Here is a 26,318-nt window from a genome sequence, read left to right as displayed (position 1 = left end):
CAAGATGATTTAAATTGCATTGCGTGTTTCTATTTTAGAGCAAAGGATTCAATTTTGTTTTGTATTAAAAGTATTTTATTTTATTTACATTTAACGACGGTGTGCCAAAATAAATAATTAATTGAATTAATGATAACGTGTTCAGTATCTCGGAATGACCACATTACCCTACTTTTCAATATTTAAATATTTATAAAAGTAGTTAACAGAAGAATTTGACTGTCTATTCATTTCAGTAGACCTATACACGAAGGTGTGAATAAATAAACAAATCTAGTTTTTTGTCCCAAATTTTAAAGTAAAGAATATAGCTAGATGTGGTGAACTGTTTTTGACAGGATTACGTCTGCGCGGTTCATGCATGACCTCTCTTTAATGGCTGACCTAGTTAAGTAGGAAAGCCCACCTATTTCATTTCAACAACAATTATAAATTGTAATTCTTATATTCGAAATCGACACACTCGTGGCATTCAACTTGTCATGCCATAGGCCATAACGGTGGGCCACAGATTAATAGCACTCTTGAATACAATTCAATTACAAGTTATTGTACTGTACTGTTTTGTCTATACTCAGTTTTTGTGCTATACTAAGTCGCAATATAATACTAATACAATTACAAAAAGTACCGTATTTCATGTTGGTCGTACATAACATTGAATAATCTGTAACAAAATATTGTAAACGTTCCTTCTGTTTTTATTGACCAGTAAAGCTCTGTCTACACTATCAAACTAGTTTGACAAAAAAGTGTGATTTGCCCAAATATGGTAGTAATATGACATCATCATGTCCATATATGGGCACATCACAGAGCTTAAGAGCTGATCATTTTATTTGACGTAGGGGCTTAAAAACAAGTAAAAGCACACCGCTGTTGCTAGCTTACCTGTCTGACAAGTATCTCCAAGATAGTGACTGGGGCATGTACAGGTGAAATAGTCATAATAGTTATTGCAACTGCCGCCGTTCAAACAAGGTTCAGAACGACAAGCATTTTTCACTGTATTAATAAAAATGTAAAAAATGAAACATTTTATTAATAAATACAAACAATGTTTTTGTGGAGGGGAACGTTACTTTTATCAATTCGTACACATGTGTAAATATATATAAATGATTCAGAAATTGATGGAAAGTTGTTTAAAAAATTAATAACTAAAAAGATAAGGGGTGGGAAACTGAATACAAACTTCTCAAATAACATATTTATATTTTTTGTCATTTAACAGAATCAAGAATGGGCTGTTTGAAATTATGATATCAATATTTGTAAAAACTTATCATAGATTTTATATTTTATATAACATAAATTTAATTGTTGAGACCTCAAACGCAACATACTATTTGCTAAGGTGTAGCTACCGAAATGATGTCAATCATGACAGGTAAATGTTAGCTTTGTAACTGAAGTATACTCTTATACATGACTTAGTACATGCTTAAATGAACACAATAGATAAAATACCATGTTTAAAAATCGATATAATGAATGTTTGTCATGTGGGTGACTACAAACATGCACCAATAAAACACTTTATCGTTATATTTGATATGTGACGTACTGGCATATTGTTTGATCGTACGTTGAAATCTATATGCGATAATAAAGTATTTGTTTTGTGTACTTAGACATTCATTTGGTTGTACTGTGTAGGTGTTTTAGATACACGCCTAGATTGTTTTTTTACATTAGTATCAACGTTTAAGTACGGTAGAAGCATGGGAATTGAGGGTCAATTTAAAAAGTGAACTTGACAATTGTTAGGCCTACTTACATTTAAAAAAAAATAAAATAAAAGAAATGAGAAACTTTTCAGCAAAATGATACTGTTCTATATTAAGCTTGGTTCCTCTGGGAACGCAACGTTTACCAATAAAAAGCGACAGTTGGAATGATCCGTCGCTTGTAATTTGTCAAATTATCTGCGTTGCGTTTACGTCATTGCGTTGCGTTTACGTCATTGCGTTGCGTTTACGTCATTGCGTTGCGTTTATGTCAATGCGTTGTGTTTACGTTGCGTTGCGTCCTAGCTGGAACCAAGCTTAACCTAATTCTAGCACTAGGCATAGTACACCTTACCCGTTTGGCAGTCTACACCTTCGTATATCTGTGGACAGGTGCAGTTGTAGCCGTTCACCAGGTCAGTGCAAGTACCACCATTTTGACAAGGATAGCTAGCACATTCATCAATTTCTAAATTAAAAAACAAATATTTGCGAATTAAAAGAGAAGACATGTATGGGAATATAGTGGTAAATAGGACAAATTTCAGTTAATAACTGTTAATTATTATTCTCTTCTGTGAGACAATCTTTACCAGGAGTAGTCAAAATAATTTATTGTACACATGCGGGGAATACATTTGGGCATACTTTAATTAGTTGTTTCTAGATTCACCAGACGACAACAATAGTAAGTCTTTGGTCCTTTGCCATTGAAAATCGAAAGCTTCCCAATAATATATAGGGACGGCAAAATCTCTCAACCCGTATCATTACCTTGGTTACAGCTTTCTCCCGTGTATCCCGGATTGCACGTACAGTTGTAGAAGTCAACATAATTATTACACACTCCATACTGTCCACACGGACTGCTTAAACATTCGTCAGTTTCTGAAATGAAAGAATATCAAAATGGCCAAGATGCGTTTGAGTTTGGTAACGGCTCAACAATGGCGTACACGCAACACAACGACAGAGATTGCTTGTGATTGGTCACATTTCTTTTGCGTTGTACGTACGTCACTGCTTTTCACACTACTGGAAACCACAGATGTAGTCATCGGTACTTTAACTCGCTGTTGGAAGATTTACTACTGTACAATAATTTCGATAAGGAAACAAAACTAATTCTTGTTCTTAACATCAACAATGCTTAATGTTATATTTTTAAATATAATTTCAATAAATAAACTAAATGTACCTCTTTCACAAATGTCGCCTTCATATCCATCAAAACACGTACACGTATAGAACGGCTCCGTTGCGAATCTATTAACGCAAGTGCCAAACATACACGGGTTGCTGACGCACGGTCCCGTTTCTAATTGAAGGAAAAACGCATTATAGGACGATCGAAGTATTGTATATGGATCGAAACGTCGATAAACTCAGCAGTTTTTTTCAGAACTATATATACACGTATATACAGAACGTGTTATTTTAAAATAAATTTGTTTGTTGCTAGTTTGGATAATGGCAACAAGTGGAAAATAATTGATTGATATTGATTTCTTTTCAATTAATGTTATTATACGTCATAGCATTAGGCCTAACAATGAAGTAGCATCAAGAATAAAATGCAGGAAAATTCATTATTAATACATTAACATTATACATATTTAATTCGTTATTTGGTAGATATAATAATCTATAAATACGTATTGATTGAAATTAACTATATCGTCTATGTTTACAAATGATGCAAGCATGCAAGTTTGGCTGCTGACGTATTAAGTTTATTTTCTGCAATTGGTCTTTATTTCAACTTACGATCGGCGCAGTCGTCTCCCTGGAATCCAGGCGGGCATGCGCACAAGTATCCATTCGTTTGATCTATACATGGTGCTCCATTTTGACAAGGTGACGAATCGCATTCGTTGATGTCTAGACAAATAATAATGAATCTGGTGTATTCAAGTTTATAAGAACAGTATAGAAAGGTTGGAAAAGTAACTGTGATTTTGGTCGTATAATTCAATTAAAGCTCCGCTTACACTGAGCTGACAAATATACGAACATTGTTTTATTTTTTATTTTATATCAACAATATTTTACGAGGGTGGTCCATACAGCCGAAGCTGATCAATAGGGACCCTCACAGAAATATATCATGACAAGACATAAACAAATTAAATTGAATTAAATTCAATGCTACTAGAATCTGCAGCTATATCTACGTATTAACCAATTTTAAAGAGGATCCTTCATGAGGCGAGCATTAATTCTGCGCATGCTCATATGTTTCTAAGCGCGTACAGATGTTCACTCGAGAACTGTGTGATCCCGAAAAATCTGTCTGGTACAGAAAATATCCATCTTCATTATTTTAATCACTTCTAACAACTTACCAACTTCACACCTGTCTCCATTAAAACCAGGAGGACAGTCGCAATACTGGTCTCCATTTGTGTTTACACGGCATGTTCCAAAGGCGCATTGGAGGGACGTCCCATCCGAAGGACACTCTGGCGGGAGATCAGTAGTCTCTATAATAAATGATATTGGTGAATAAATACATTTATGGGGAAATACACTGTTGATGAAACTAAAGAGTAAACTCCGATTGAAGGTGAGACTCTTTAATGAGATTTGGAAGATTGTTCCACAGTTTAGCGGCTGGAACGGAACGATCTTCAGACCTCTAGGTGTGGAGCAAAAAGTACAAAATGTACCAGAGGTCAGGCGATCGTCTACCACTAGTAGTCCACCTAATATATTTTTTTATGATAATTATTGTCATGAAGTGATTGAAGTGAAATATTACTCGTTGAGATTTTTCATTTTTGTTTATTTCACAAAACACCAATACAATGTTTTTTAATTGTCTTCTCTCTTGACAATGGCAATGACAACTTCTTTTATTTTCTTTGTACGATGACAATTTCAATATGACAATAACAAATAACAATATTGATTTAAACAAAAAGGGGCAAAATCTTATAAAAGAAAGAACCCCATTTAAATACCAATAATTTCATTAAATAGATAAAAATCAGCTCTTAAATAATAACTCCAAAATGTTTTACCACAAAATACAACACTATTCTGATTACTTATTTATAATTGTTTGACTATTGAAAAAAAATTAGCATGTACGTCAGGTAGCTTATTGTATGTCTTTTGTATGTCAGGATACAATCATACAATCGTACATCAAAGCATATTGATCGAAACGTCGAAAAACTCAACAGTTCTTTCCAGAACTAATACACGTGGTGTACCGCAAACTTTATATCAACATTTGATTTCGCCATGAAAACCTTCAAACAACAATGTATCTTAACACATATTTAACTGATTGCGTTCGTCAAATACCACAGTTATTTCTGTACAATACGTAATGAAACCCCATGAGTGAAAGCACGAAGGAAAAACCAATATTTGAGTTGAATAGAAACGAGACAGAGAGTAATTGTAATAGTACTGTCATTTAAATCCGGCCAAATATTTCGAGAGTCGTGTTCCATGTACAGGTAATGGTGTACCAGGCCATGTATGGTGTATCAGGCCATATATGGTGTATCAGGCCATGTATGGTGTACCAGGCCATGTATGGTGTACCAGGCCATGTATGATGTACCAGGCCATGTATGGTGTATCAGGCCATGTATGGTGTACCAGGCCATGTATGGTGTGTACCAGGCCATGTATGGTGTACCAGGCCATGTATGGTGTACCAGGCCATGTATGGTGTACCAGGCCATGTATGGTGTACCAGGCCATGTTTGGTGTACCAGGCCTCAAACCGTAACGTATAAACGTTTACGGGCTAGCATAACTAGTATTACGAATCTCTTTCAAATACAGATTAACCCAGGATGAATTATTATAGTTTTTATTATAATTTCTGTCAAAGGTATAGCAAAATGAACAAATATACTAGTTTGTAACGTTCACAAAAGAGTCAAATACATCAGGACTAAAAAAATCATTGTTGTTTTTGTCACGAAAAGAAGTCAAAAAGTGCGACTTTATTATCAAATACTATGTAGGCCTATTCTATAGCATGAACTTCGTCGTATAAAAAAAAATGTACTAAATTTATTTTTAAAACTGATTTTAGAAATTCATTTCTAGATGTCGGTGATAATATTTAAAGACTTAGACGAAAACAGAACTCATTAATTATTGATACTTCAAAGAAGTTCCGCTTTAATTATTTTAATTATATTTAAAGAATAAAGAAATAGACTTTGATTAGTATACATGAATAAATAAACTACCGCTGTTTAGGTTTCGTACCAGCTTCTTGATGTACTTGCCGAATACATTTGGTTATCATGAACAAGGAAAGTGGTTGTCATTATATTACATTATTTCATAATTTGACCTCTGACCCCACATGTTTGTAGAGCCCCCTACCAGTAAGCACATTTTAGATACAGAAGCAGACTAAAACGCCCAATCTCTGAGAGACGTTAAATCGACCTACTTGCCAACATTACACAAGTCAGCAGGACAATATTTGCACGGAGGGTGCAACCTGTGTATTCAAAGTCCTTATTTAAGTAAAATTCATTCATTGTAGTATATCAAATTACCATAAGTATGACAAAAGATGTTTAAATTGTACTAAGTATGAGATATCAATGATGCACATCGACTTTGAATGTATTTGAAATATAGGAGTTAGGAGTTTTTACCCCAGAACCGAAACAAACATTTTCTATATAACTTCAAGTTGTATTGTTACAGCTTAATACATGATCTAATAGTATTGACTATGGACTATAAAGATGTTGAAAGCATTTGAAATATTGAATGCTATTTTGTTGGCTTTATACCTATCGATTACAAAATGTTAGGCCTGTTATTTTTAAAACACCCAGTGGAATCAGTAAAATTTCGTGTACTGTAATGCGTAGCATAGAACAAAATGACATTTGGCGATTAACAAGCTAACGATGGTATGTGTACAAGTCATGTAGGCCTACCAGGTATAGTGCATGCCACCAATTTTAAAAAGTTGAAAGTGAAATATTAATTATTCAAAATAACGTTTAAATTCCTCACTTTTCCGTACTTTTTCGTTATATTGGGGTATCAAAGTGACCGAGAAGACATTTAATCCTAAATAAAAGTAATATGCTGCTGTGGAGGTTTGTGGGTGATGGAGTATGAAATGACCTGAATTGTACAAGGAAGTCTTGGGAGTACCATCTTTGAGTTATTGTGTTTCCTTTTTTTGGGGTTTTTTTTTTTGCAAATCGTTTCTTTATTAATTATATTAAGTTGCCAAAATGGAATGACAAAACGCCAGACATAGAATAAAAATATGTTTATATCATAATCTTGATTATTTTAATAATTTTGTAAAAACAAATTACTGTTTATAGCCTAGTGTATAATTATAAATTACCTATCGTGCAAGGTTGATAAAAATACGGAGATAAGTCAGAAATGCGGTACCTAATTTTGTTTTGCTACATGCAGTCCTGGGACACGTTTTGCATTTTACACATGAGAAAAACGGTTGAAAATACAAAATCACTTTGAAACTTAACCACTGATATGCATTCGACGTATTAGGTGTTCTGATAAGATTTTAAAAAATACTTACGTAATATCACAGCAGGTATTGATCCAAAAATTAATAAAAGTAAACAAAATATAAACTTGGGGCCAAATATGGCCATAGTTGTCCAAATACTTCAATAAAACAATGTTTAGTAATCTTCTTTTATTTTCTTATAAACTGTAGAACTAATGACAAGTAACATGCAGTAAGGACTGCACGCAAGAGGCATGTGGTGGCCTACGTTAGTTAAACAGAGCGAGTTCTTTAGGACTTTGTACAACAAAACAATAGCAAATAAGGGCTTACACCATTTATTTATAGGGTAACCAATCCTACGTTCTATTGGTTTAATCAGCATTTTGCTATAGACATGCTAGTTTGAGTGCTTTTATTCATTTGATTTTCATTTTATTTCACTTTACCAATAACTTAAATAAAGTGGAGGAGCCCAAATAAAAGCATAGCTTGTAATGTATAGGCTCCTCGAGTATAGGCTCCTCAATCATTAAAGCTCCTGTGGAGTACGACTGTATATAAGTTGATTTGAAGTATGGTTGTATTTTCTTCTTTTGTATCATGAACTATTATAGGCTCAGTTTCACAAACTTCAGACCAGTATTCTACAGATTCAATTGGCACTTCGTTGCTCTTTAAAAAAATGTACATTATTATAAAAGAGCTCAGTGTTACTCTAAAACGTTTAGCAAGATATTTTAAATTAAACATTCGTCCCAGTAATATAAAGCTGGAATCCAGGCAAATACAATCCAAGAAGACTTCTGCATCATTTTCTTCAGGATAGAATTAACTATCATGGGAGTGGTGGGATGGGGGGAGGGGGGGGGGTGGTTTGTCGAGGTTGGCTTTCAATGCGACTACGACCTAGTTGTGTCATTTTAATTCGTTGTGCGGAACAGTGGGATGCACGTGCTTCCTCACTCAATTCCTAGGTAAAGGTTTAGCGGATTGGAACAACGGTACATAATATTCGTAGGTTCTCCTGATTTGAGACAAACTTAAGAAATAAAATTCTGATCTGAGACAACTTTAAAAAACAGTCACGTACGTACGATGTCATAACAGGTATTCAGTGCCCGAATGGATGGAAGTTGTTGCGAAATTTAGACCGGTAAAGTCGACTTCCGATAAAATGTTTGCATAGGCCTACATAGTGGTTGTAATGTACTTGTAATAACTTATGTTGTTTGTGAATACACAACTATTACCTAAACATAGCCTACACCATTAGATTAGATTATGAAACATAGCAACGTGTCGACAAATTACGTCATAGTATTTATAAAAATTAAACCAAAATTCAAGAAAACTTTGGAGAAATACAATATTGTATTAAAATCATTAGGGTTTTTCCATATTTCAATGCGAGACCATTTTATCTAAAACACAAATGCACACACATTATGTATATAGTAACTTCTGGCATTTCCTGTGCAAACAGATTGTAACCTATATACAGCAACAGTAGGCCTATTTACTCTTGATGGGTAAAGAGATGGTCAGCTAGCTATCAGATAAGATCATTATTTGGTCATTTGGACGGGGCAAAACAAAATACTACAAGAGAGCCTTTTGCGACAAAAACACAGATTAGGATGAGGAGGACATGACGCGAGGAGGGGTGACGCGACACAAATCACGGACAACGGTACATTTTCAAGTCAATACTATAATATATCTCGTATAATTCTAAGGAATACTATAATCAAACCATGAGATTTTAGGACGTTTATGTACAGCAGTGAGAGAAAACAATTAGGCGTGTACATTGTGTATTTAATGATTAGGTGTCAAGTAGTTAGAACTTATTTTGATTATGATAAAGTAGATAAGAAAAGCCACAAATATCTATATAAATACTTTGTGTACAGTTGTTAAAAGGTTGTTATGACAACTATCACCACGTCAACTATTGCATCTGTTTTTATTAATCAAGAATTTAGAGAATAGCGCGTGACACATGTATGTATGTATGTAGATGAGCATGGTGGCAGCATTTGTGATGGTGATTTACCGTATTCTACCAATATACAATTATACGATTTATACGAATCATTTTTACGATGATTATGAGGGAGTTTTGACTCTACATCTTATCTCCTGTACCCTTATTTAAAGATGGGTCTTAGCAAAAGATATATATAAACTTACATTCTCATCAAGATAGCTGCTATGATATTTTCTCAGGCTATAATCTCAAAGCAAGGTGTATGGCGCACCCTATAGTCTCATTTTGTTCAGCGGATGTGATCAAGGCAATACGACGAGCGGTAACGGTAAGCGGAAAACCGCGTAGCTTGTCCCACGTAGATTCTGTATCTATCCTGAGAGCGGAAAACCGCGAAGCTTGTCCACGTAGATTCTGTATCTATCCTGAGAGCGGAAAACCACGTAGCTTGTCCCACGTAGATTCTGTATCTATCCTGAGAGTGGAAAACCACGTAGCTTGTCCCACGTAGATTCTGTATCTATCCTGAGAGTGGAAAACCGCGTAGCTTGTCCCACGTAGATTCTGTATCTATCCTGAGAGTGGAAAACCACGTAGCTTGTCCCACGTAGATTCTGTATCTATCCTGAGAGTGGAAAACCATGTAGCTTGTCCCACGTAGATTCTGTATCTATCCTGACAGTGGAAAACCGCGTAGCTTGTCCCACGTAGATTCTGTATCTATCCTGAGAGTGGAAAACCACGTAGCTTGTCCCACGTATTTTCTGTATCTATCCTGAGAGTGGAAAACCGCGTAGCTTGTCCTACGTAGATTCTGTATCTATCCTGAGAGTGGAAAACCACGTAGCTTGTCCCACGTAGATTCTGTATCTATCCTGAGAGTGGAAAGCCGCGTAGCTTGTCCCACGTAGATTCTGTATCTATCCTGAGAGTGGAAAACCACGTAGCTTGTCCCACGTAGATTCTGTATCTATCCTGAGAGTGGAAAACCACGTAGCTTGTCCCACGTAGATTCTGTATCTATCCTGAGACATGAAACCGCCCGTCCGTTCCGCGTTGTGTGTATAATAGTCATATAACATAGATTCTATATTTTTATTACCGTTACCGCTCGTCGGTGTAAATTGGCCTTTATGCATATATTATTTCATACACATCCAATAACAAGTTATTACAAGATAGATTGATTATGTAAACTAAGTCTTATTTTAGGCTTGGAGAGTGGAGTAAGACTTAAAAAGAAAATAAAAATGACACATTTTCAGACAATAAATTAGTAATCGCATATACATATTTATTCATCACCACCTGCCTATATTTACAATTAGTACTGAAAATAGAACCTTTTCTAAATTGCTTTACAAAGAATCCCGAAGATTAAAACAAAAACAGGGAAACATTTAAAATTCTACAGAGCATGTCCAAAATATAAATTAACTAAAATAAGTGAACATTATTTTGTTGGCTTATTTAAATATTATACTTTGAGCATGCGCAGTATACACAGAATAGACTTGTATCAATACCCTCTTTAAAAATCAAAATGTTTTCAATTAATGAAATTAAGTGTAACATTATAGAGGCATCATATATTGCACAAATTAAATGAAACATCTGTTTTAACAAATGAATTATCAAGGTATTACTTTTCAAAATTACATTAATAAATTATTAATAAATACAAATCATGAATACTGTATTACGTTGATAAAAACAGCACAGTGGCATCAATGTACGGTACTGGAATAACACACAAGGATAGGAATCAGAACAAGGAAACCCACAAACATTGGAATGAAAGAAAATGTGGAAAGACGATAAAAAGAATGTCTTTTAGGGTAATGTATACATTGAAAGTATAATAATAATACAAACATAATATTTAATAATATAATAATATAATATTTGACCATTAAAGAGAAATTCAAACCAAATATCTGCCTGTACCTCAAATCAATTTGTAAACAATATTAGTTATGGATAAAAAAGACAACTTATTATTACATATTATTTAAATTATTTATTTACAAAAATGTATATTTGTTTGGGCCAATTTAGTACATCGCATTTGTAATCATGACTCCGGATTTGTACATCTGGGTTGGCATTTATCAATATTTGCTTATATTTTTGCTTAAGCTGAAATATTTGTATATAAGTGCTTAAGCAAATAACTTAATCTTATTTATCAAACCGTCTTAGCAATGTCTTAGCAGAAAAATTGTCTTAGGTAAATTTTATTTTGCACATGCGCAAAATTAAACTCTAGAGGGCAGCAAATTATGTCTTAAGACGAAAAATCCTTGCTTACGCGTGCGCATTAGCTTTTTTCTCTTAGTTATGGCGGCGCTATAACATTTTATCTCCGTTTTTTCACTCCCAACAAGAGAGGGCGCATTCTGGCTACTAATGTTTTTATTACTTGAAATAGAGAAAGAGCACAACAGTCAGAAATACATACGAAAATCATTCGCTCCAAACTTAAATCAAATCAACATTTATTTATTTTTATCAATGACAGCGACCCTTGGCAGCTGATACAGTTTTGTAAAAGTTAGTCAAATGGGTCGTACCTATCCCGAAAATATTAGTTTTGCTCGTCCAATTTTTATTGAGATCGATATCATTATTTTAGCGTCCGTAGTACAGCTATAAACGCACTAGCGTAGCCTTTCCGAATGTTCAGTGTTCCGGCCGCGATTTTTTTTTTTTCGTACATAAGTTGGGGACCCCTCATGAAACGTCACAAAATAAACATGAATAATTCATCAGTTAAATTTGTTGTTCCGTGTGCACCCAAGCGTATAGCAACAAGAAGTGATTACACAACTGCGATACGATACTTTCTACAGTAGGCATAGGATTCTAAGTCAATTCACGTGATTGCCTTCGCGCACTCTTCTTCACACAAAATGTGTCGAGTCGAGGCTAATCGACAGCTAGGCAAGACATTAAACTAAGTAGTAATTCATTGGACATAGCCCAAAGAAAGCTTAGACCCACAAGAATAAAGAATGTGTATAATTTGTGTACTGTATTTTTTTAATTCTGCTATTTTATTATCAAACAATATGCATGTACTCAAAGGAACTTTAAAAATGCGCGTATATGAACACATGAGATGGGAAGATTTGACCCACGAGAATAAAAAATGTATTTTTGTGTAATGTTTATTGTTTAATTTTGCTGACTTATTACTCGGATTGTGTCATACCAAAGATAGTGTAACCAAAGATTGTATAGCGCCGCTACGCGGCGCAAGATAGGTAACTGGGTGTGAGACGTTTGTAATCCATGGACGCCATTCCGGCGGACAAATTTGAACCGGAATAAAGTCGTTGTCAAGGCAATTTCGTACGATGTTTCGGTCAAAGAACGAAGTTGTCTAACCAAGCATTTCAATGTAAACACACATAATTAATCGGAAAGTGTCCAGATCCCAAAGAAACTTTTATTTTACTTTGTTTACATAATTTCTTCCATTTTCCACAGATACTTCGAGGCGGACCGCAACATTTAAACCATTTACATTTAAATCACAATAATAACCTGTCCGCCCGAATGGCGTCCATGGATTTACTGGGCGCGTAGTGTTATAAGATAGAAGCTTGGCAACAGTTACCTATCTTGCGCCGCGTAGCGGCGCTATATAATCTTTGGTGTAACTATCTTTGGTCATACCTAACACACACACGTCACACACACCCACACAGCTACTACTAGAATAGACATGGGTTTAGAGACTAAATTATGTTTAATAGTATTAATAGAAACTATAATTTTAACACGTAATTCTTTAGTAATAAATTATATTAAAAACACCATACTAAAGGCTGATTATTTCGACAATCCACACAAAACGCCGCTATTCTTCTATGAAACAGCGGAGATAGGCCTAGAATCGTACCGCACTTGTGTAATCACTTCTTGTTGCTATACGCTTGTGTGCACACGGAACAAGACAATTTAACTGATGAATTATTCATGTTTATTTTGTGACGTTTCATGAGGGGGTCCCCAACTTCTGTACGAAAAAAAAAAATCGCGTTCCGGCCTAGCGCGCTCGCGTTGTCAAAAAGAATGCTTCTGTTGCAGAAATGAGATAACTACGACTTTTAGTTGATAGAAGATTGAAAAAATTGTTAAGAGTTGTACTGTATGTGGATGTTTAATGAAATTATGTCAATAATGATAACACACTAGGCATATAAATAGTAATGTTTGTTAGTAAAAATAATTTTGAGTTAATAAGAATAAGATATAAGGAAGAAAAGCAAAGAGACTATGGAGCGGCTATTCCTGAATATACAATACTAAGTATCGTAGTTTTAAATTATAAATTTTAGCCGATCTTGTCAAAGGTCAAGCGCCTATAGCCTGCCACGTTTCGATATTCAATATTGAACTTGACTGCTGACGTGGTTCCTCACGACGTTATAGTAAACAAATGCATACAATATGTAAACTAACGGTTGAAATAATGTTGGTGTAATATTTTTTTTTTATATATGACCCTAATGTTTCTCTTAAACATCATTAATTATTCCAATACTAATATAATTTTATTGCTTTAAATCTGAATATTATTAATATATTTATTTTCTATTTAATAATTATGACTTATATCAAATGTACTACAATTAACTTATCGTTATTGGTATATAAAACATTAACATAGCAAGTAGACTAACAAGTAGGCCTACAGTAGACAGACAGAGTTATAAAGATATATGGATAATAATAGTACACACATTTGATTTTATAGACGGTACCAGTCCATCATCTCTTGTACAGCTTCTATCCAACTGCTATTAGGGCATCAAAGAAATGAGTGTGACTTTGTTTTGTCAGAGAATTTTATGTATTTGTGTCTCAGAGCAACAAAATGTCTATGTATATTGTATTGTTGACAATAATAAATGGAAATAATTTTTCAATGAATGAATGAATTATACAAAATAAGTACTATTCCAAATGACAGTCTGGAAGCAAAATTGTATCTATTTATGTAATAAAAATGGTTTAGACCATGTGATTTTACAATAATCAATCATAGAGGATAAGTAGACAATACAATGAGCTGTACATACAATTTAAAAACATCCCCTAATAGAAAAATTTATAAATTATATGTTTGTACTTTTTTTTTTTTTTTTATTGAACACTTTCATATTTCAATTTTAAAAATAGCTTAAAATAATAACACTTTCTTAAATTATATGTTTGTACTTTTTTTTTTTTTTTTATTGAACACTTTCATATTTCAATTTTAAAAATAGCTTAAAATAATAACACTTTCTTATTAATAATAATATACAAATGTATATATATACATTTCTCAAGAACAAAATATAAATAATTTCATAATGTAATAAATATAAATCTACTACTTCTTTTCTCTTAAAAACAAAGTCTATAAATAATTTGTTGTTCATTTTTTCTTTTATAGCATATTTCAATTAAATATTAATTTAATTGAACATAAAACTTTCTTATTCAAATAAATAGTTATTACTTACTAAATAAACAGACGATAAAAGTCTATAAATAATTCAAGATTAAAAAACATTATATAAAAAACAATACTAAGTCTCTTTTTTTTTTATGCAAAGTTACCAGTCAATAAGTTCATGTTTTTCCAAGAAAGGACTCCATTTGTTTAAATAAGTATGATGCTCCCCTTTAGTTTTCAAAATAAATTCTTCTTGTTTAACGTGTAACTTAATCTCATTCACGAATCGTGCAATATTAGGCTTAATTTATTTTACAGCTATATATGTAGTGTCGACAAATTAGTAAAATAGTATTTAGGGCTTTAAATGGTTTTTTTCTAACTCCAAAAAGGCATAATTCGGGGTTAATAATTACATTTATATTAAAATTTTCAACCATTGTTTAACCTTTCTCCAAAATATTTTAATTTCACAGCATTGTGCAAAAATATGTATTAAGGTTTCTATTTCTGCTTTACATAAAGCACATAAAGGTGAGTCAATTTTCCCAATTTTAAACAAAAAGGAGTTATTACCTACAATTCTATGCACAATTTTATATTGAAACCAGATTAGTGGTGTGGACATAGTAAGTGAGAAAGACATGGTATTAATAATGTCCCACTCTTTATCAACATATAAAGTATCCAATGCCTTCTCCCACTTAATTTTAGCTTTCGATTGTTTTTTTCTGGAGTTGATTAGAGTATTATAAATTAGCTTTGATCCTTTTTTATTTTTAATAACTACCTAAGGTTAAAAGGTAGTAGTGGGCTATTTATTTTTCCTTTTGGAGAAATTTGATTTAAAGACGTACGGTATGTTGTCTGACCGCATGTATTAGGCCTTCATATTGAAGAAAGTTGATGTTATGGTTATGATGTTGACTAAGTTGTTTAAATGGAGTTATTCCATGTCTATCAACTAAATCATTTATAAAATTCACCCCATGATTACTCCAGTTTTTATGATAGATACTTTCTCCGCCGACTTTAATATCGTCATTCATCCAGAGTGATTGTCTACATATCGATTCGGTGCTCATAGGAATGTTGTGTTTCACCACGCCTTTATTACATCAAGCCAAAATGCATTGTAAGGCTTAACCTTCGCTAATTTGATTAACTTCGATGATCCGCCTTCTATGAGCCAAGTTTTATGAATATTCAACACGAGTGGAACTAAAAGAGCCCAGCCCGTCTCATTGGACGTTACTTACCGTCTAACCCACGTGATTTTTACCGATTGAATATATGCATTTATATCGACCGTTCGTAAGCCTCCAAATTTATTTTCTTGGTTGTATAAGTTGATCTCTGGATATTCTATCCACCCCTTTCCATATGAAACGATATAGTTCTGACTTAAGTGATTTTATTACTTTTTCAGGGGGATCGGGTAATGTCGAAAGGATATAGGTAAGTTTGGACAGTAGTAAAGACTTAACTATCGTGATTCTTCCCAGAACAGTTAAGTTTCTTTTTGAACAATGTCTCATTTTATTTGTTATTGATTTATATGCGTCTTCATAGTTAAAATCTACAATTTTATTTAAATTTGTACTGAACCGAATACCCAATGATACAAAGGGCTCTCCATGTTTGATCCATTTTATATTATAGTTTTCGCATATTGAGTCACCTCGGTCTTTAAACGAGCCAACCCAGACAGCATTTGTTTTGTTCACATTCACTTTTAGCCCGGATATTTTGGAAAATACATCGAGAGTCTTAAATGCTTCGTGCATTGATTTTTCTTTACCGCCAAGAAACAATACAGTGTCGTCCGCATACTGAAATAATCGTTACTCATGATTTGCAATTGATATTCCTTTAATTTGTTTATTTTCAGATATCATTGAGGATAAAATTTCTGCGCAAAGAAGAAACAGGTATGGACCCAACCCATCCCCTTGTCTACATCCTCTTTCAATTAAGAATGATTCGGATAGAAAGCCATTAACAAGAACTGAGGATCTTGCATCTTTATATAGTACTTTCACGTGTTTTTGAATGGATTGTCCGAAGTTAAAATGTTTAAGAACGCAGTTAACAAATGTATGAGAAATGCAGTCGAACGCTTTTTCAAAGTCTATCAGTAAAAGCAGACCAGGAATTTTCTTCTTTTCACAAATTTGAATAATATCATACATAAGTCTTGTATTTTCGCCTATATATCTCCCATTAATAAATCCTTTCTGTTGTTCACTAATTAATATATCAAGGACCGATTTTATTCGTTCTGCAATACATGACGAAACAGGTTTATAAGTGACACTTAACAGGGTAATAGGTCTCCAGTTTTTTAGATACTCTCGGGGTTTATCTCCCTTGGGGAGTAAAGTAATTATTCCTGACTTTTGGGAAATTGACAGTTGACCTGAGTTATACGACTCGTTAATAGCTCTCAAAAGAATCCGCAAAAAAAGAACTTAAAAAACTCATAGCTAAAGCCGTCAATACCAGGTGACTTTCCATTTTGTGACCTCTTAAGAGCCTCTAAAAATTCATTATAAGTAATTGGCCCTTTAATTTTATTTTGTTGATCTTTTGTTAATGTTGGTAATGTATTCATAGTTTTAAGAAGTTTTACAATATTTTTTTCGTCATCTGCATTGTGGTTTGAGGAATGAAGGTTTTTATAAACGTGTATAGACTCCTCAAGAATTTCATTTGTGTTTTGCAGAATACTATTGTTGCTTTCCTTTATTATTTTATTTATAGTTTTATCAACAAAATTTTTCTTTTCCATGTTAAGAAAAAATCCTTCTTTGATCCATTTAAGTTTAGTTTTCATCATTATTCTTTCCATCTTATCTTTTCTGATACCCATAAGTTCGCCAGACTTAAGTTCTAGTGTACCATTTAACGTGGAGTCGCCCTTATTGATATCAAGTGTTATTTTTTCTATTTCCCTTTTTAATTTTTTTTTTTTTTATTTTCAGTCTTTATCTTATAAGCCCCATAAGAAATTGTTTTTGCTCTAGTTTGTACTTTTCAATACAGTAAAAGTCATGAAATATTAAAATGTCATGACTGGTAACAATTCTCTAGATTTAAACTTCACAAAAAGCACCAACCAAGACCACAGAATATCGGCTGAGTTGATCAATAATTGAGGGATTATACAGCGTGAAGAAGTTCAATCAACATATCCACTAACATCATTAACTTGTTGAATGCAAGACATACTTCTTCTGCAATCCAATGCTTAACAAAAATAATGATAAAAAAAATGAATTGTGTATGAATGTATACATTGTATAAAAAGTTAAAGATATATTGTCCCCCAAAAACATACAAAATGAAGATTAAAATCAGACTTTATTCAGAGGTTATTTTGTAGTGTTAATAAAGTTATTCACTTTCATAGTTTTTTCAGGTAAATCAATATTTTTTTATCAAATTTTTGGTCAAGGTGGATAATTAATATATGGCATTAAAATGGCATATACAACAACAACAAATTAAAGAAGAATTATTTTTTTCAGGGGAAAATACATATTTAATTATTTTGACACCTTTAATAAAGCAGCTAGTCTGTCCAACTATTTCTCTTGTTGATGATCTTGTTGATCTTGATGGTACCTGTATGCAATTATTGGCGTCAAAATACAACGTAACGGGCACATTGCATCATAAAGATGTTATATTGTATTACACGTTGACATGAGTTTAGAAGAACACAAAACCTCTTCAATGTTTATTCCTGATTGCCAGTATGGGTTTATTTCTCATTGCTGATGTTGAATGTGTGATATAAATAGATTAACTTTTTAATGACTACTTGATAAATGGTTCATACCTATTTGAATAATCTAATATTCACCTCATGATTACTGTTTCAATTCAGTATAAGTTGGCTCCATTGATGAATATGTGTGCAGATCTTGATATCTAGATTCTGGCTGAGGTGGTGGTGCTGTAACATTGCCAGGTGTTAGCAGGCTGATCTCATATTCTGTAGCAGCTGGTTTTGTTGTCATTGCAACATCATCATACGTAGGCATGTTCATCTCTGTGGTATCATCCTTTATTTTGTTCTTCGGTGGAGGTGCTGTAACATTGCCAGGAGTTGGCAGGCTGATCTCATATTCTGTAGCAGCTGGTTCCATTACAACATCATCATACGTAGGCATGTTCATCGCTGTGGTATCATTCTTTCGCTTGTTCTTCTGAGAATAATAGAACCTAACATAATGCATTAGTGCAGTAATATGTGATTTTTTAATAAAGTATTGCTTAAACAAATCTAACAATTTGTCCTTTATATTCATTGCAATTTTATTGGTAATCACAAAGGATTTTGAAAGGTATTTTCAAGCAAAGTAATGCACATACACTCCACTATGATGAAGTATTAGTAAAATATTAAAGAATGCAATATTAATTTAAATTTAATATTCTGAAGTATTATTAAATGTGTATGCATTTATATATATATATTTTTTAATATACAAGAAATAAATAGAATAAAAGATTTAAATTAGAATGGAGAAATTAAATGAATTATTATAATTTACTGAAATACACAGTTAAATTAAATAACAGTAAATATTAGGTTTTTACCTATAAAATTAAATAAGCTGTAAAAAAAAAGAAGAAATAAGAGAAATATTCAGATATCAGACTTGGTATGCTGCTTCTACTAGATCTTAACAGGATTTAGTAAACAGTTTTGAGACCAGAGCAAAAATTGTCTATAAGCAAATTAATTAATTATACTAGATGGTACGCTCGCTTCGCTAGGGTATCATTTGCAGCATGGGTTAGAGAAAAGTACTGCCCAGTGGCCGCACCAACCAACTACCTCGCACATTGCCAACAGTTCACAGGTCCCTTGTTTCAGCACCTATGGCAAGGCGGTTACACAACAATTTGTGGCGTGCCGGCTGAGAGCGGCAGTGTCGTTTATTGGGTTGAATCCGAGCCATTACAAGGGCCACAGTTTTCGTATTGAGGCAGCAACACATGCTGCGTCATTGGGCATGTCAGATAGCCTCATTCAACAATTTCGGAGATGGAAATCTTCTGTTTTCAAGAAATACATTCGTATTTCATCGTTCAGTTCATAAGGGTCAGGTCCGTGGTTTTTGTTTGGTCTGGGTGGGAACCCATCCAAGGCTGGGTTTTTGGCGCTGACACCACCCAGACTCATGTCTTATATACAGCCAATTTCATATTTTATTGTATTTTAATCAGACTCAAGTAGATTTATAGATGTATATATTTGATGCTTAAGTCAAATTTGTTAACCTACTATTAAGTACTGTTTAGTAAATAGAGTTTAATACTTTGATTTATACTTCTATGTTATACACTCATTTTTCAATCCTTAACAATGTACGTATAATTTACCACAGAATTCTTTATTTTATAACTCTTTTTATCTCTTTCTCTTTCTTTAACAAGTCCTAGTCTATGTTTGACTTTACTTTTATAAACACAGAAAGTTAAAATGGAAAATATTTCATTAATTTTGACATCATATTTTCCAAGTACAATTTTCTCCCATGTAACTTCCTGAGTAAATGCAAAACATGTTTTCAGCATAGCGCAACATTTTACCCAGCAATGTTTTACGTCTTTGCATGTAAATAACATATGCTTTTCATTTTCAACCTCCTCATTACAATATTCACAATAATTACTGTTTGACAAATTCCATAATTTTAGCTTACACTTAGTTGGTAAAATTTTATGTATCAACTTAAAATTAAAGAAAGCCACTCTTTTTATGTGCAACATACTCTTAACTTTGTTTTTCCAACATAGATTCCACAGTCAATAAAACAATTTTGAAGTTGGTTTTCCCATTTATCTTGTGCTTTTGGTATGCACGCTTTATATGCTACATCGGTAAAAGTGGAATAGAATATTGTTTGACAATTGTATAATTTGAAGTAACATTAACATTTGTCTCTATTGTATCAACCTCTTTATGTATATAACAATAGGGTTTCTCAACCACTATAACTTTCCAGCTTCTCGGAATAGCGTCAATTTAGTGCCATATATATTAAAAATGCATTTTCCATTCGTTTCAACAGTGGAGTTATTTCATTAATATGCTTAAATCTAGACTTAACCATAATATCTCCTACTGTTTTTATACCTGAATTCACCCAAGATTTACAGAATAGTGATTTTTTGTTATGCATGATATATATATTCTCCCATAACCTCTAAGTTTTTATTTCACATATACATTGAGGTTTTTTAGCATATATACATTGAGGTTTTTTAGCATAAATATTATTAAACCGTATGCAGGCTTTAAGCATATTTATATAGAATGTATTCACATATTTGAGTGCATTATGCTTCTCAAAGTTTGCTTCCGTCATACTTAATGTATAATCAATTGGATATAAATTGTATAATGGAATACATTTCCACTTTCCTGGATCCGGGCTTAGTAAACGTTTTACCCAGCCTAACTTTAAAGATTCAATCATAGAGTTAAAGTCAATCATTTTAATCCCACCATTTTCAATGTTTTGTATCAGAGTATTTCTTTTAATTTTTTCTTTATTACCACTCCATAAAAAGTTGTATAAAATCTTTTTTATTTCAGGAATAATAGATTTTGGCAAGTTTGTGACACATTATAAATAAGTTTTGATAACGCTAGTGTTTTGATTACCGTGATTTTCCCAAAGAATGATATTTTTATTTTTTCCCAAGTTTTAAGGATCTTTTTTAGATTTTTAATTTTCTCATACCAATTTTTGTATTGCAAATCCTTATCATAACCAATGTAAATACCTAGAAACCTAATAGGTTCTTGATTAAAGGTAATGTTGCAATAGTTACTAATTTTCTCTTTATCACAACCAATCCACATTCCCCTTGTCTTGGATTTATTTAGCATCAGACCTGACATTTCACAAAAACAATCTATTTCGTTAAAATAACTTTGTATGGCTTTTTCATTCTTGGCAAAAATCACAGTATCGTCTGCTAATTGTGCAATCTTTACATTAACATTTGCATTAGTTACTGACGGAAATTTGATACCTTTACACAAATGATTATTTCTTATATTTGTTGCCATAACTTCGACTACTAAAAAAAGTTAAAGCGCTGAGAGTGGACAACCTTGAAGGATTCCTCTATTCATTAAAACACCTTCTGACATCCATCCATTATTTACAATGTAACTTTCGGTATCGCTATGCATAACTTTAACCCATTGTATAAATTGAATACCAAAAGCAAATTTTTCTAAAGTTTTAAACATAAAATATCTGCCTACAGAATCAAAGGCTTTTTCAAAATCTATAAATATCAAAGCACCTTCTTGTTTATGTACGTTTGATTTATACTTTGTTTAAATATTCTGATTACTGATATCCGTTATGCAGTATTTGATTTATGGTTTCAGATGACATAACGTATAGGGCGTAATCCATTTTATATTATGTAATATAATTAAGTTTTATACTAAAAGTGATATGTCATCTATGTTTTACCAATATACACGTTTTAATATTCGTCATTTTAATAAATGACATTTCCATCCAATGATGGTTTATCTGTGTCTGTTTGTTGTCCTGTCCGGTCGCTAGCGTAACACAAATATAATATATAAAAGGAAAGAGATTACACAATTCATGATGAATCCTCAGTGACATTGTTTGCGTATTAGAGAAATTTCCAAATTTTAGGAAATATTTTTATAAGGAAATGAATTGTTGATACATGAACTGTGTCTACAGTATATCCACTGATTGGGTGTTTTTAGTTGGAGGAAAAGGTTGGTTCAATATCTGCATCTTGTATTTTAATACAGTAATTACATATTCTTGACATAATGGATGAAATGCCTATAAGCAGAAATATTACGACTGACTAAATCAGTATATATACCATTTAATTGGCGCGCATTAGGTATTGTTTCTGGGAACGCACTTGTTTTGTTTATTCGACAAACTCTACGTTTTGACAAATTCATTTTACTTGGAAGCTTAGCGTTTGTGGACCTACTCACAGGAATTATCGCCATACCTATGCATATGTGGACTGCTATCTTACAGAAGTCTCTCTTCGTACGGAGTAACTGCCACTTGCAGTACGTACTTTGGCACCTTCTATTAATCACTGTGGATCGATACGTTTCTATTGTGAGCCCGCTACAGCATCGTCAATTTATGGAACTCCGTAAAATCTACTCAGCCATTGCTATTTCATGGATTATAAGTTGTTTTTACGGCATGGTAGCATATTTCGGAAAAGTAAAAAAGATTGAAAAATTTTCTTTTGCTACCAGGTGGATCAACGTGTTCTTACAGGTCAAAGGTACACTTGTTCATGCATGGTGTCGATTGGTACAATCTTATTGATCGTAATGTATTCCAGAATTGTTTTAATAGCAAGGAAATATGAGAAAAAGAAAGTCGGTACGGTGAGTAGACGTAATCTTATTCGTAAAAGATACAAAGCAGCTAAAACAAGTGCCCTGATCATCGGAGCATTCGGTATTGCCTTTTTGCCTTATGCTATGCGACCGTTGATATATCAACCGTCAGACTTATTGTATTGGTATGATTTGATTGTAGACGTTTTTGTTTACATGAACTCTGTAGTGAATCCGTTCATATATGTTTGTCGCCTTCAACGATTTTCATGTGCTCTGCGTCGTCTTTTAAACAACTGTTCTACTAGAGCTTGAGGTTTGTCTCTAATATGCCTACCGACGTCAATTCAGACACAATCGTAACAGTATGTCACTGCAAAGTATTACGGATTTGTTGTCAAGATTTTGTTTTTCTTTATCTACTACTGTATATTTTCATCTTTAAGATAAAGTTGCTTACTCTTCTGTATTAACGTTTGTAGTTAGCTCATGTAATTTGTCATAGTTCCTATTATCAATGTCAGGAGTTTCAGTGTTTTTATGATTTTTTTGTACACGATTGTTTGGAAAACAAGAGTTGAGACCATTACGTCATTTTATTGTAGTCATTTTGAAAATTGAACATCCATAAACTAAAAAGATTTTCCAATAAATAGTTGACACTGACAAATAGGAATATTGGATTTAAACGCAACTTTTTAATTATCTGTAGCAGTGTTGTTCAAATTGGAATTAATTCCTCATTCAGTTCAATATGTGCTAGATGTTAATTGGCCACAGTTAAATGTTCTTAAACCTTAAAACACAATTGTTGCCAAAATGTTTATATTTGGTAATTTTAAGTTAGCCTATGTACAATATTCAACTGTGTTTCATTATTTTTGTTTAATAATGTCTGGGTTAATAATAATAATAACACTAACACTAATAATAATAATAATAATAATAATAATAATATTTATTCGGTCATCAATGTAAAAATAACCAGGAATGAGAATAGGCTAAAGCCCAAACAGATTCTGCACTCACTCCATAGGGTTGTTGCGAAGATGGGACCAAATTACCACATTTGTTTTCATTTGTTCATTTGTCATTATTTCGGACTTATCAATAGAAAAAAGGGTACAGTTTACAATAGATATATCTAAACACTAAATTGGAAATATCTAAACACCAGATGTCTGAACACCATGTAAACATCACACATTAAACATGTTAGCAAGGAAGTGTTTAAAAAGTTTAAACACATACTTTTAGAGTTTAGGTCTACACGATTAATTAGATAAAGTAACGAGAATTTCCAGTTTATCACATGTAATTGACAACAATACATACAGTAATTTTCCACATCTTTAATGCTTTAAAATTGATAAAATAAAAATATTTGAATTCCTTGTTTTTGGGAATTTGTTTTGGTTTTGTCAATATATTTCATAGGCCTATATATTATGTTTTAGAAAAATCTCAATTAATTTCGTGTTTTTATAAGATAACATTATACTGAAACTAACTGAATATTATGCTGTGCTTTGTATGAATAATTAAAGAATATAAGGAAATTTGTAAATTGTTGTTTTTATATTATTTACAGTATTATTCTTTAATAGTTTTAAAAGGAAATAAAATGAATTGTTAGATTGTTGTTGATGCATGAACTGTGTGTACAGTATATCCACTGATTGGGTGTTTTTAGTTGGAGGAAAAGATTGGTTCAATATCATCTTGTTTACAGTAATTATATATTCTGGACATAATGGATAAAATGCAGAAATATTACGACTGACGAAATGAGAGATAATTTAATTGTTTCTCTTTCAGTGTATATACCATTGGAATTAGTTATTGTTTCTGGCAACGCACTTTCGCGTGTTTACATCTTGTATCCATTCTTTTACAAAATGTGTCATTAGAGTGAATATAAAAACACAGACTTAAAACACCATAATTAATTATCTGTGATATAGAGTAGTTATTAAAAAGTGGCCGCTAGCGTACCATAGTGGCCGCTAGCGTACCATAGTGGCCGCTAGCGTACCATCTAGGACGCGCGCGTCCACTATGGTTCTCAAGTACATTACAACAGCATTAAAAAATGGCGATTTCAAATGTACGTATAAATAGACACGATGATTTATGTAGTCAACTACAAATTAGCACCCTGGAAATTAGGCCTACTTCCGAAAGAGAAACTTGTCATAAAATGAGTCCACATTTTTGATTTGGACTCATTTAAACAAACCAAATTTGTGTTTTGTATATGTAAGGGTTGAGGGATGGGGAAGAGGATGGGTACAAAGAGGCACAACTTTTAAATATATTCTTTATCCTCTCAGTAACGAAATATTGTTTCATGTTTTATAGGCCTAAAAATAATATACCATTAAATACAGTAAACCATTTGCGATTTAATACTTTATTAAAACTGTCCCTGTTATAGTCGATTGAAATAGTAAAGTATGTAACGATACACCACTACGACGTTTATATTTTTTATAATTAGTAATTAATACAAACGTTGAGAAGCAACTGCCAGTAATAAAGTTTATTTGTATATTACGTGTTTATATATCTAACAGTAGAGCCTATCCAAAATCACAGTATTAAAGTTTATTTGTATATATTTTTATATTATATCTAATAGTACGCACACTCTTTAGTAAAAAATTTTCGATTCAAATGACGAAAAAAATGGCTAATAGGTATTTCATTCACAGTATTGTCAAATAATTGCAAGTTTATTCTCCAAGGGCCCATACATTTACCTATGTGTTAAACCAAGGGCTCATAAATTTACCTACTTGTGTTAAACCAAACTGGGAGACTGAAAGATTGGAATGTTCCATTCATCGCAAATCAATACTTTGTATAAACGTATATTAAATCTAATATGATGCTGTACTCGAGCTGTTCAACCGGTTTTCAGCTATTAAAACAATTATTGTAGGAGGAGATAGGAAAATGCGAAGCATCCTCGTATTATTGTGTGCGGGTAGTTTTCAATATGAACATCCATTAGACAGTGTATACCACGATCGGAAAACACCCTATTTGGGGCAAATCATTGAACCTAAATTCATTTTAAGCGTCAATAACTAATTATCTTACTCAATTTAATTAGTAAACAGGGTTACATCCGGTGGTTTGAATCAGTACCGAAAGTATGAACCAACTCTATAATTATACCATCGAGTAAAAATTCTAGAAGTAAGATAGAAATAACTCGCGATTTACTGAATTTTGCCCTTACGTAAATTTAT

General features: G+C 32.7%; 1 protein-coding gene across 2 annotated transcripts in view; it reads right to left on the bottom strand.

Moving 5' to 3' along the window:
* Positions 1–7,444, bottom strand: part of LOC140045515 (IgGFc-binding protein-like) — a 55,335-nt gene extending 47,891 nt beyond the window's left edge. For both annotated transcript variants that reach the window (XM_072090453.1, XM_072090454.1), the window contains exons 1-7: positions 7,288–7,444; positions 4,076–4,213; positions 3,498–3,611; positions 2,929–3,048; positions 2,505–2,618; positions 2,086–2,199; positions 892–1,005 (exon numbers count right to left, since the gene is read on the bottom strand). In XM_072090453.1, coding sequence (XP_071946554.1) covers positions 892–1,005; positions 2,086–2,199; positions 2,505–2,618; positions 2,929–3,048; positions 3,498–3,611; positions 4,076–4,213; positions 7,288–7,363 — 790 coding nt within the window. In that variant the 5' untranslated portion in view covers positions 7,364–7,444. The remainder of the gene's footprint in view (positions 1–891; positions 1,006–2,085; positions 2,200–2,504; positions 2,619–2,928; positions 3,049–3,497; positions 3,612–4,075; positions 4,214–7,287) is intronic.
* Positions 7,445–26,318: the final 18,874 nt, after the last annotated feature.

The sequence above is a fragment of the Antedon mediterranea genome, chromosome 3 (genome assembly GCF_964355755.1).
Source record: "Antedon mediterranea chromosome 3, ecAntMedi1.1, whole genome shotgun sequence".
Lineage (NCBI taxonomy): Eukaryota > Metazoa > Echinodermata > Crinoidea > Comatulida > Antedonidae > Antedon > Antedon mediterranea.
The sequence above is the reverse complement of the archived record's forward strand: the minus strand, read 5'-3'. Positions and strand labels throughout refer to the sequence as shown.